Source organism: Glossina fuscipes, unplaced genomic scaffold (genome assembly GCF_014805625.2).
Source record: "Glossina fuscipes isolate IAEA_lab_2018 unplaced genomic scaffold, Yale_Gfus_2 90, whole genome shotgun sequence".
Classification (NCBI taxonomy): Eukaryota; Metazoa; Arthropoda; class Insecta; order Diptera; family Glossinidae; genus Glossina; species Glossina fuscipes.
Window position 1 is genome coordinate 996,663 of NW_023998444.1, and position 12,875 is coordinate 1,009,537.

A 12,875-nucleotide genomic window follows, 5' to 3' on the forward strand; every position below is an offset into this window, starting at 1 on the left:
AACACATTTTCTCATTGGTTTTTTTTTTTTTTTTTTTTTTTGTGATTATGTGCATAAAGTAACGAAACCTTGAAAGCTTCTCACGCCCACAACGAGTATTAAATAATTTGATAGCATTTAAACCAAATTCAAAGGGGAGACAAGAAAAAGGAAACATTAAACTGAAAATTCGTTGTAGTTGGTTCGTATGCGAAATTTTATGAAGAGAGAAAAGAAGCAAGAGAGAGAGAGAGAGAGAGAGAGAGAGAAAGAAAGAAGTGAAGTAAGAAAGCAAAAGCTTTTAGCAATGATCTCGTGAAAATTTCTTTCTTTATTATCATTATTCATATATAAAGAAAATTTTTGCGAAAAGAATTTTTTCAAACTAAACAAATGATTGACGTCACCTCTGAGATTGTTTGCGTAATTTAAAGCAAATAAAAAAAAACGCGTTAAAAAAAACACAAAAGAAAAAAAAAAAAACACTTAATAAATATTTTTAAAATAAACTGAGTTATACATATAAGATCGTTTCCATATATCCAAATTATATATATGCTGTAAAAATGTAAACATTTACGTATTGATTATGTTTGAAAGAAATTAAAAGACATAAAAGAAACTTTTGAAAAAGCTGCAAAAGCTTAAAAGCATTATGTATTTTTAAATAGGATATTAAGGATTTATTATTAAGTATGCATGCAATAGATAATCGCTTACTTGTTCTGCTATAGTGATGATCGTAGATGGCACGTGGTGAATAGCCATAAGTATCTCTGCTGACTGGTAAATATCTGTAACCATGAGAGAGGACGCGATCTTGAGCAGTGACAGGCTCATCAAAGATGCTCCTGTATGTGGCAGGGGCATCTAAGTATGAGCTATAGGGGCGTCCAAGTCTTGGAGTCTCATGGGCACGGATATCCTCAGATCCTTGAAGAAAAGAAGAAAAGTGATAAACGATACATTAAATAATTTTGCTTAAAATGTACATCCTATTAATGGTTTTTTCGTTTTTGGTATCCTACAGCGCTAATGGTGCTAGAGGATATTCGAAGGACTTCAGATAGACCCATTTTTTATTACACCGATCGATTCCAAATCGCTTTCAGAATTATTTTCTCTTCTTTTAGGAGCTTGTTGTACGTGTGTCCGTCCGTTCGTCATTTCGTCTGTCTTTTCGTCTTGGTTTCGTATGAGATATTTTGATGAAATTTGCTACATCGACCTGCTTTGATCTAAGAAAGTATGCTATTGAAAATCGTTCGGATTGAACCATCGGCTTTAAAAAGCCTTATATATTGAATAGTTGTTATATGAACTGTAGCGTGGCTATGGCTCATTATAGTGTTTTCTCTTGTTTTATTTATCATTAAATTATTTAGCAAAAGTTTACATATTTTGTAAAAAGCCAATGCGCCATTTTCCGCTTTCTTTTTCTAAACCAAGCAAAATAAAAAAAACAAAAAAAACAGGGCAAGAGCGAAAAAAGACAAACTGATCGGGCTAACCAAAGCTAAAAACAGATAACAAAAAATGAGACTTAATTATGCTAACGGTTGAGCATCAGTGAAATTTTGGAATTTAAGTAGACATGCGTTTCTGTGTTTTTTCTTTGGCCGATTGCCAACCAGACACTAGATTCATTATGTTTGGCAATAGAGATCAAATAGCGAAAAAGAAATATAAATAAATAAATAAATAAATAAAAAAAAAAAAATTGTTTTCGTTGAAATATCTAACTAATGTATCAAGCAAAGATTTTATCTGTAAATTTCAATAAAAATTATTTCAATTATCAAGAAATTTAAAATGATTTCAGAGTTAATTATATATAATAACGCCGTTGGCTTGTCAAAAGCGCCTTAAACCTCTGAAATGGGTAAATATATGTAAAAGAAAAGGCTCTTATGCATAGAAGCCTTGAAGTAAGTCTTCCATATCCACCATTTGTGGCAAATATGATTTGACCATTTTTGCTAGAACGATGCCAGTGAGCAGCACGAGTAGCCGAGGAGATAAGAATGGCGACTATCCGGTCGGTGTTCGAGGGTTCAAATCTCGGTGCGGTAGAGTCCATTTAGGTCGTAGCTATAGTGAGCGCTTAGTAATCCATTGAGGTGTGGGCACTATCTCCTTATTTTTCGACTTCTTACTAACTGGCCTCTGACTTACTTTTGACCGTTACCGCGTTACGCGATTAGTCATTGGTCATAACAAAATACAAAAAAAAAATTGACCGCTTTTAGTCCTTTTCTATGAAATACTTTAAAAGCTGCTTGCCTTACGAAATTTTTAAAGTTTTTCCTTTTGTTTAACGTTGAAAATGCTTCGGTATTTTAAATATTGAAGGACTGTTTGCTGGCGGATCAAGAATATTGTCAAAATTAATTTTCGAGAATCAAATTAAAATTCATCAAATGAAATGAAACATGTTTCGTTTTTCTAATTCAATAAGTGGGACAGTAACCATTGCAGTAATACACGGACCGATGGATATTTGTATTAACCGTTATAAAACCACATGATAATGCCAAATATTTTTGGTGCATAGTCGCACTAGATAGCGAGTTGGATGGATGGCTATGTCCATTCAGGGTTTCATGCTGACCTAATGTATGAAAACTTTGTTCTTTACCCCAAATCGATTAATTTTTCTACGAAAACACGCCTTGAAAACAATGCAGAGTTAGTTAAACGGCAGTTTAAATGGATACGTTAATGTCAATCTCAGGCTGTGTTGCCTTAAGGACACATGCTGATCGAAAATATTTCGCTACTTTATAAAAATGTTATTCAATAGCGTTTCAAACGGATCGATATAAAAATTATTCGCGTTACCCTGAGGCCGATACCAATTTCTATTTAAAAACCAATGGAAACCAATGTTATGGAAAGATTTCAAAGACCCGAATCTATACTAATTTCATTTTCTTTGGAACATACAAACTTTTCAAATTTCTTATTTAAAACTTCTTAGCCATTTATGGCCTGTAAGAAAAGTCAAGCTATAATAGGACAGTTAGATAATGAGCTTACCTTTTAAAGATCTGATGTAAGAGGTCCAAAATTTGGCTTTCTTGCTGGGCGTCTCATTACGACCAATCATTTCCAAATGGCTTTTGAACATTTTGATCGATTTGTTTTTGGTTCGTTTCAAAGGACTCGTTCGCTAAAAAGATATAAAAACAAATCAATAAAATATAAACTTGAAATGATCAGGAACTAATAATAGACAAAATGGCGCCAAGCGCCCCGCGTTGTTCTGCGTTCGACTTATAATTCTAAGCTATTGATAATTACAATTATAAAGTATGAAGAGACTTGCAGTGAATAGGTTCACTTCAAGAATCAAAGAACTTTTTCATATTTTAATAAGTTTTACAGTCTTGGTATTGGTTTATTGGTTGGAAATGTAATATGCTTATCTATATGTTGTTTGAAATATTCATAGACTCGTTCGATGTGTCTGTCCCAACTATCTTTGAACTGACTGCGCACGCTGTTGTTCTTTTGTTTAATTGCTAATCCGATCCGCCTGTCCTACCTTTGTTTCATCTACCCGAGCTCTCCATCGTCCTTTCGCTGATGTCCGACCCGCCTGTCCCGCTTTTCATTTAAATCAACGTTCGTCCTACTGGTCTTTTCGATTAGCTCTGTGGCTGACCCTCTTGTCCTATCTCTTTTTTTTTATTCAATCGTATCATTAATCTCTGTTCCATCTACAAGTCCATCTTGTTAGTGATGCAGCTGACCATTCATTTTTGTTCCTAACTTACAATATTTCTAATCCATTGTTTAACTTCAACGGTGCATTGTTTACCCGCCGCTCGTCCTTGACTTCACCGTTAATATCCTCACTACCATTTATCCATTTCTCCTGGCAACTGTTTCGTTTGCGAACCTATCCTGCCGTTTGATATACGCGTCCACTCATTTCGAAGTCCACCCCGTCGATTCATTCAATCATGTATTCCTCCGCCCTCCTTGGCTGATCCTATGTACCACGTTGCATCGATCTGTTCATCTTTCATACATCCTCCGTCCGTCCGTCCGTCACTTGTAATAACATAAATTTCGTTTCCGTTTCTATGCTAGTCAATCACCCAACCGTTCATCCACTCATCTAATCTGCGCTTGCAAATATCTTGGTCGACTTAAGTGCTCCGTCCCTCCATACGTCTATCCATTTTGTCTGCTGTTGACCTCAAAACGAAATATTTTCTTTACTAAGTTGTTTTATTTCAAATCATTTATAATTGATTAGATTTCCGATTTTCTGTTTTCCTTTTATAATCTCTTTAAAAACAAAAAATTTTTATCAAAATAAAATTTCTTAAATAATTTTTGTTTTTTACACAAATTCCATACGTGCGTTACAAAGATCACTTGCCGTGTTCCAATTTTCAAAAGTGTCTTTTTTTTTTATTATATTTTGAAATAGAATTTTCAATTTCGCTTTATTTTTTTTGAATTTCTTCTAAAAAATAACTAAAGGAAAGAAAAAAATAAAAAATCAACAGTCAACGCAAGACGCCACAAGATCATCGAATAGATTAAAAATAGAAAATAAGTTTATACATTGTTGTTGTATGACAGCGACAGCGAGAACGACAACGATCACAATGACAGCAGTGCGTTGTCTTCTCAGTCGGACGGTATTGTTTGTGAACGGAGTGCGTACTCGACCAAAATGAAATAATAAAGGAATTAATGCGATCACCGAGCAACTAAATAACTAACTGACGCAATATATCTGTGACTATATAACACACATATATACCCATGCGTGTGTGTGTGTGTGTATGTTCAAATATATGTCCACAAGTGTGTGTGCAATCGTAAATATGCCAAAAAAAACGAAAAAAAAAGTTTTTTTCTGGTTACTAATAGTTATTAAAGAAATTTGCTTTTCTCTCGCAGGTGTATATATTTATACATATATATATATATATATATATATATATATCATTCTTGTTGTAGATGAATATTTAACCATGAGAGCAATGAAAAGGAAACTAGAAAATTATAAATCATGCACTCTACGAAGTGCAAGTATACACAATTGTAGAAATTCTTATGTACATACACATACACACACAAACACACCCAAACACAAACAAAAACACATGAAAGCATTTTGATGTATGAAAAGTGTCTGTCTGTTGATATGTACAATATTTTCTGCTCTAGAGCTTTAGCTAGAAATCAAATGATATTTTTAAATGTCCTTGAGTTGTTGTAGCTGCTTATGCACCACTATTTGATTTGTATTATGTATATACTAGTATAGGTGTCAGTCTATGCCTGTGTGTCATATATCCTCAGCTATTTTAATTTATACACCAAATATCTCAGATCTCTGTTTAGATAAAACTTATCTTTCCTCTTATTTATTAATATTTATTTATTAATTTATTATTATGATTACTTTTGTTTTGCGACGGAGGGGGGAAATGAAAAGATCCAAAAATTTCTAAATAACTTTTATACATATATATATATATATTTTTTTTTTTGTTTTCTATTTATTTATTATTTTTTCATTTATCCCATCACTTTTCCTCTTGCAATTACGCTTTAGAAGACTTATAAAGTCGAGATATTCTTAACTTGCTTGGGATTTTAAAATTTATTCGGGTTATAAATAGTAATTCAAACGTTTGTCTGTCCGTCTTTTAATCTATCTGTTCCATCATAGCTGTATTGTTAGAACTCTCACGATCACTAAACTTTACAACCTGAACAGATATGATTGTTGTTATTGTTGTTGCTGACATGCTCAAGTCAAGTTTAAAAAATTGGCCACGGTAAACTGATGTCCCCAATATTTCAAATACATTTTCAGGTCTTTTAGTAGAAATATGGTTCGAAAGTTTATTAGGATCAGGTAAAATGACGGCGATCAGCCCTTTGCCCGATTACGACGGACATCCAAGGTTTACTCCTAAGCTTATATAGTGTTCGTATTCGTCTTTTTTGTTTTTCTCTCTTCATTTTATTCGTGACCGTCACTTTTTCTTACTAATGTTATCAGTGTTTTAAAGTTTATATGTATTTAAGAAAATTAAAAAAAACATTTTTGCTTTCATTTTTATAAAAAAAAAAAAACAAAAAACAAATATTTCACTTCATTAGGACTTAATAATGTTACATAATTATATTATTTATATATATAATTTTTTTTAATTAAATAATTTGCAATAATTAATTCACTTTAGCTCTTTTTTCTTTTTAATTTTCATTATTTATTTTATTTAATTATTTTTAAAAGTTTTTATAGGGGAAAATTAATTCTAATTTTTTTTTTTTATATATATTGAAATTTGTTTTTTTTTTTTTTGTTTTTAATTTTATAAAAAATCTTACATTTTTTTTTTATTGTTATTAGTTTTTTTTTTTTTTTCTTTTATTAAATTCAATTGCAGTTACTCCCTATCCAAAAAAAAAGTATAATTTAAGCGTTCTATACTCAACGAAGAATTTTTTCAAACTGCTAACGTTTTAAATTTTGTTTTAACAATTTTATTAAAGTCTGAAGCATTTTCATTATAATACAATCAAAAAAAAAGAGCTTAACATCGTTACGTATGTATTGGTGTCGTGAAAAGCAAAAGCTTTCTGCAGATATATGGTCAAGATCACTTAATAGCATTCGTGCGGCAATACATTGGCATTATGTGCTGCTTACACAAAGATGTTTTTTTTTTTTTTTTTTGCTTTATACATAAACAGATAAATAAATTCTATTAACGAAAATTTCTCTCAAGTATTTCGCTACACATATTTTCATAATTCTTTTTTTTCTTCTGCTTCTTCACTCTTTTGAAAAATTTCTCATATCGCACAGGATGAACAAACATCTAACTACCTACTTACTTGCCCACCTATATTTTCTTACGTAGCCATATGTGTCTCTGCATGAACTGTACATATATACATTTTACACCCACATACATACATACATGCATATATATATTCATATATTTAATTATCATATATGTACAATCAACCCCTTATAAAATTTTCATTGTGATTCGCAGTTAATCGATTCTCATGTGTTACCCCTTATACTCCTCTCGAATGCTTCTTTTTTTCTTGATCTTGATTTTCTTGAACAATAAAAATTGAAATAACAACAAAACCTTACATAGCTATCTAACGCCCACTAAGTTCTTTATGGATAACATTGTACTAATAAAATCTTTCTCTTAATGTCAAATTAATGAAATTAAAGGGGGATTAACATACAAGGCCGACATAAAAGAAAAAAAAAATTATCGAAAGTTCAAAAATCTTCTCTAAAGTTTATCACAGTTTTCTGCATGGCAATGCTCTGAGTCGGTCGCAGTCAGAGTCTCGCCATTCATCAATTTTGTGTGTTTGGTTTCGTAAAGGATGCAGAAGACGCTGGAGCTAATTGAGGGTTTCTAAGTATCTATTTTTATGACCTATGCGTCTTGTGATGCGAGAGTATATTAGGTTTGAGCGTGTGTATGCATCTGTATCTTTCATTATATCAATCTATTCAGAATCATTTTCTAAATCGATGTAAACTTGTCCGTTCATCTATCCATCCTTCCATCTGTCCGTTTTGTTTTTTGTGCTCAAACTAAAGGTCGCAAACTAAAGGTCGAGATGTTTTGAAGGAATTTTAGGCTTCGAGATAGTCCGGTCCAAGGCTAATGAAAGCTCTTGAAAACCATTCGGATCGACTTCGTTCTTCGACCATCATAAGGCTTTGTTTTGAAAAATCGTTACATGAATATTACATGAATGAAGTAGTATATAGCATTGAATGATGGGCCGTGTCCCACTGTAATATTTTTACAAGGTTCGATTTCGAATTATATAATATAAGAAAGGCCTTGAAAAGAAACAAAAAAAACTATTTGTGGATGCAAGTTCTACAGAAGTTTTGGTTCGGTAACCATGCGGTTATGGGCAGTTTCTCAACTCATCCCTATCCCAAACTCTATCTTCCATTAGATCGTTCTTGTCCAAGACGCGGCATTCCTCTCCGACTATGTAACTATGAGTCACATCGCGGTATGCTAATATTCATTTCATGAAAATGGTTAATTTTGTAATCATCTACAGAGGGCGCAAGACGCGTCATAAAATACCCTAGGCCGATCTACGGCTCTTCAAAATAAGACGTCATAAAGAGAAAAGCCGAAAAAGTACTCCAATCTGATAAATTTTCAATAGCATCCGTCTTTGGAACAAAGCAAACGGTTGCAATAAAAGATAGGTCTGTCCCAAGTCTTTCTTGGTGTTGCATACTTCCGCACAAACTTAATATATCCTTATATCCCAAGTAGCATAAGATATAAATATTTGTGAAATAATTAAAAACTTTAAATCCAAAGTTCAAATGTGCCTCAAAGACACGTCTTGATAACATTACGGTTTAAAAATAAACAAGTAACCATCAATCTCAGATGATTCGATCTGATATAATATTTTCTTTTTCTTTATTTAGTTTTTTGTTTTTTCATTTATAAAAAAATTGTTTGCATTTTAGTTTGTATTTTCACTTCTTCCTCTTCTTTTTTTTGCTTTCAATTTTTTTTTGTTTTAAGCAAATTTTAAGATATTTATAAAAAATCCTTTGCGAAACAATAATTGTTTTTTTCTTCGAATTGAAATCTTATAGCAAACACAAGCTGTTGAAAATATTTAAATATTTCAATTTTTTTTTTTCTGATATTATGAAAAAAAAAGAAGGAAAACATTAAAATTTATTAAACGATGTTATAAAAATTAGAAAAATTTTATAAGGCCATTATGGTCAAGCTTTGCTAACTGAGAGCAGTTTATGAGACTTCAAACAATGTAAAAAAATATATTATATACATTATACATTATATACATATGTGAGGAAAAAATGTAAATAGAGGAAACTAGATAATAACAAAACATTTTCTGCCTTTTTAATTAATGTTGTAAACATCCATACATATAACCACTTATGTGTGCGCTAACAACGAGATGTGCTTGAACATTCTCATGCACTTCATCATCATCATTAACTGCATGTGTGTGTTAACAATTAATTTCGTAGTAATTATTTGAATTTATGTGCGTGGTGGTAAAAGTTAAATAGAAAGAAAAAATGATAATAATAAATAAAACATGTAAACTTAAAAATAAATAATAAAAGGCAAGCAAATCTCAAACATTTTTTACCACGAACTCGTATTTGATTCGAATAAGTTTTTGTGACATATTTTATTCCTTGTGTTTGAAATTTAGTGATTATGCAGATCCTAACTATGAAATCGAATACATATATGTATATATAGGCAGATCAGAATATCACCACAAGAAGAAGAAAGAATACAAAACACTATAGCGAGTCATGGCCCGGCATTAAATACCCTATACTCCTTCGTTTAATATTGTTATCCCTATAACGAGCTTTCAAAATACATCTCCATATGGGGGGTAGTCGAAAAAGTAATCCGACCCGATACAATTTTCAATGGGTTGAAAAAAAGACGGACGGACGGACAGACAAGGTAGGATCAGCACAACAAAACGTGGGCATAGATTGAACACAAAAAATGAAAACAGGCCGACAGAAAGACGGTATAATATAAGTGAGGGTATAATAATAAGTGAGGGTATCTCACACCCCTCTGCATGTTGTATACATCAACATGAGCTTAATGTATTCCATGTCAATACTTCTTTCGATGTGAACCTCACGGTATTTACGTCAGTGTGGGGGGCACCTTCTTGCTGATTGATCATAAGTAAAAGTTGCTATTCATCCAGATCTTACGAAGAATTTCTGATACACTTTAGCTTATTGTCTTTCCCTTTGTACGGGGAACGTATATTACGGTGATTTTGGGACGCGTTTTTCCACACGAAAATCGCGAGATAAAAAGACAACTTCATTTATCAACGGACAACAACAGTTATTGATTTAAAATTCAAATAATAATCAAATTTCTTGCCCGTTATGGACATTTACTTTTTTTACTGGTCTTCCTCCACCTCTTCTTCTTTCTTCTAATCTCCTTGTTGTTTTTCTTTTTGTCCTCGTTAGGATTCTCATTTTTCTTGTTCTTCTTCGTTCTCTCGCGTCTGTTCATCTTCCTCTTTCTTCTCTTCTTCTTTCCTCTCCCTCTTTGGGTTTCTTCTTCTTTTTCTTGCTCTTTCTTCACCTTTTCTTCTTTCTTCTAATCTTCTTCTTCTTTTTCTCCTCGTTACTTTTCTTCTTTTTCTTGCTTTCCTCCCTTTTTCTTCCCCTTCTTCTTTCGCCTGTTCTTCTTCTTTTTTTTTTTCCTCTTCCTCTTTGGTTTTCCTCTGCTTTTTATTTTTCGTTCCTTCTCTCTTCTCTTTTGTTCGATTCTTTTTCTTGTTCTTTTTCTCCACCTTTTCAGTTTTCTCTCCTTCTTCTTATAACATCGGCAGAAATTTCAAATTTTCGCTACTATACAGGTCCACTAAAACTAATTGTTTAAGACACTCCACAAAATTTCCATTCGGTTAAGTGGTCTAGGAAGTAAGGAATAGTGCCGCATTTAAATGGAAGAACAGCTCCTTCTTCTTCTACTTTAAAGCAAACTGGTTTGGCGAGAAATTATGTTTATGTTATGTTTCATGTTTCATGTAGTATTCCTAGTTATTACAAATGGAGCGATTCATTTAATGTATTATCTAAGAAAATACCATAAAAAAGAGTGATTATCAGTCATATTCTAGCGAGCAATTACTGGTCATATGAACGTGCGACTGTGTTTTCTTGTTTTTAACTTTGCACTTTAAGTTACGAAAACCACAAAAAAAAACAAAAGAAAATTGCCTGTGACTGCCTTGTTGTAACTCAGTACAAGGCTGCCTATCAGTTAAGTGCAACAAATTATATTCATGTTAAAGCTTTTTTTATATAATTCGATAACGTGATATTCCGATACATATGACTAATCCAATATTTAATGATTCTTTGAAAAATAATTTCCTTAAAAATACATCAATATTTTTATTAAAATTATATAAACGCAACCAATTTTGATTTTCTTATTAAATTTTGTTCAAAAAAAAAAAAAAAATATTATTAGTAAACCCGTGGATTTATAAATAGCGGAAATGATAAAACCAAAGATGTGTATAAAAAAATAAACAATCAAAAGAAAAATTGCTTACAACGTCAAACACAGCAAGAAAATATAATTTCAATTTCACCAACGCGAAAACAGCATCGGAAACCCCACAGTGATCAAAATTTGTCTACAGCCTTTCTTCACATGCTCTGTTATCGAAAACCATTGAAAACATTTTCTATTTATTGTTAAGCTTAGCATCTCGAATGCATTCTTCTTCATCACCTCTCTATAAGTAATGGAAACGAATTAGCGGCAGATTGCCTGACCTTTCAGTCATACCTTGCAATTGTAATAACGATTTTCAGCACGAGTTCTAACTTTTTCAAAATATCTTAATTCATAAGAGATAGTCTTTTAAGCTTTCAATATGAATCGCTCCATCGTAGTTCCGATAGTGACCCCAAAGTTCTGTTCCTCACCTTTCCAGACCGGTATAATAAGGGAGGGGTCTATCTCAAGTCCAACGGGGTATTACATACATCCACACAAACTCATATCACATACGCTGCAGGGTAGAAGAAGAAGAACAAACAGGTCAGCAAATAGACCTGACTTATGAGGAAACTCTATAACGGTAATTACAGTTAGCAGCTATCCCCCCCAATTCAACTTGTTCCGCGAATTGTTTTTGGCATCTTTCAGTTAATGCCTAAATATACGAACCCATTTCTTGCATACGTTGGCGAAAGCGTTAAGGCATCCATTTATGTTTGTTTAGATGCAATGCTTCGCTTAATATGTAAATGAAATTAATAAACCATGAACAACTGCGTTGTATTAATTTACCTAAGGGGAAAAAAAGTAGTAGGAAACCTATTAAAAGCAAACTTTTTTTTCCTTTTCCTTTTCCTTTTCCTTTTTGTTTTTGTTTTTTTTTTTTGTGTTAAATTTATGACTTTTTTTTATAAGTTTAAAGACCATATAAATTTTTCTCTATAAAGCTATATAGTCAATCGCTTGCTTTATATTTAATTATATTTTGAGGCCATTAGTGTATCTAACACAAGCCTATCAAAACACCTGTGAATTTTTGAAAATAATTTTTCTGCTATTTATAGCAGAATAACTAATTTAACCGAAGAGAACATAAAAATCATACAATCTCATATATATAAAATGCATCCATATATGTATAGCGGAATAGTCATTAGCACCCGAAAGAAAAGCAAACACATAAAATATATATCGGAATGAATCACTTTTCTTAGGAATATTCAAATGCTTTAAATTATTACTGAAAGCCTCGTTACAAGCAAAAAAAAAAAAACAAAAAATATTTTCTTTATTTTCTTAATTTTTTTTTTTTTTAAATTAATTATTACTTAATTTAAACTTGAACTTTCGTTAGAAATTATGAAACAAAAATAAAGAATTTTTTTTTCTTTTTTTCTTTCATTACTGATGTAATACTTACAAGTTGAGCGTTAAAGCATTTGGTAGACACACGATAAGAACCCAAGAAAGCAATTGCATTCGATTGGATGATCTCTTGGATCTTTTAAGAAAATACTCAAAATTTCAAAATCAATTTAAAATGATGGGTTCATATCGTTTTGAGTTTCAATGGAAAATTGATAAGATTTTCGCAAAAGAGCATAGTAATGGCTATTACATGATCAGCATACATTGTTTTGACACAAGAATGCGCTGCAAGTATATAATGTTTTGGTTGACAACTGATGCTTCGTAACTTGAGCATAAAACAGTGTCCTCCGTATGTTAATCGTTCAAAACTTAACATATTATGTAGCGCAAGTCCTTTGAAAAGCTTATTAC

General features: G+C 31.9%; 1 protein-coding gene across 6 annotated transcripts in view; it reads right to left on the bottom strand.

The window, feature by feature from the left end:
- LOC119638533 overlaps positions 1-4,694 on the bottom strand; it is a 22,564-nt gene extending 17,870 nt beyond the window's left edge. For 2 of the 6 annotated variants that reach the window (XR_005247447.1, XM_038035397.1), the window contains exons 1-3: positions 4,561-4,689; positions 3,019-3,151; positions 700-912 (exon numbers count right to left, since the gene is read on the bottom strand). Coding sequence is in view for 3 of the 6 variants with exons in the window: in XM_038035397.1 (XP_037891325.1) it covers positions 700-912; positions 3,019-3,109 (304 nt within the window). In the remaining 3 variants the exon portion in view is untranslated. Of the gene's footprint in view, positions 1-699; positions 913-3,018; positions 3,152-4,560 lie in introns of all 6 variants that reach the window. The other 4 variants (XR_005247446.1, XR_005247448.1, XM_038035396.1 and 1 more) reach the window with 4 other exon arrangements.
- Between the last annotated feature and the right edge of the window lie 8,181 nt (positions 4,695-12,875).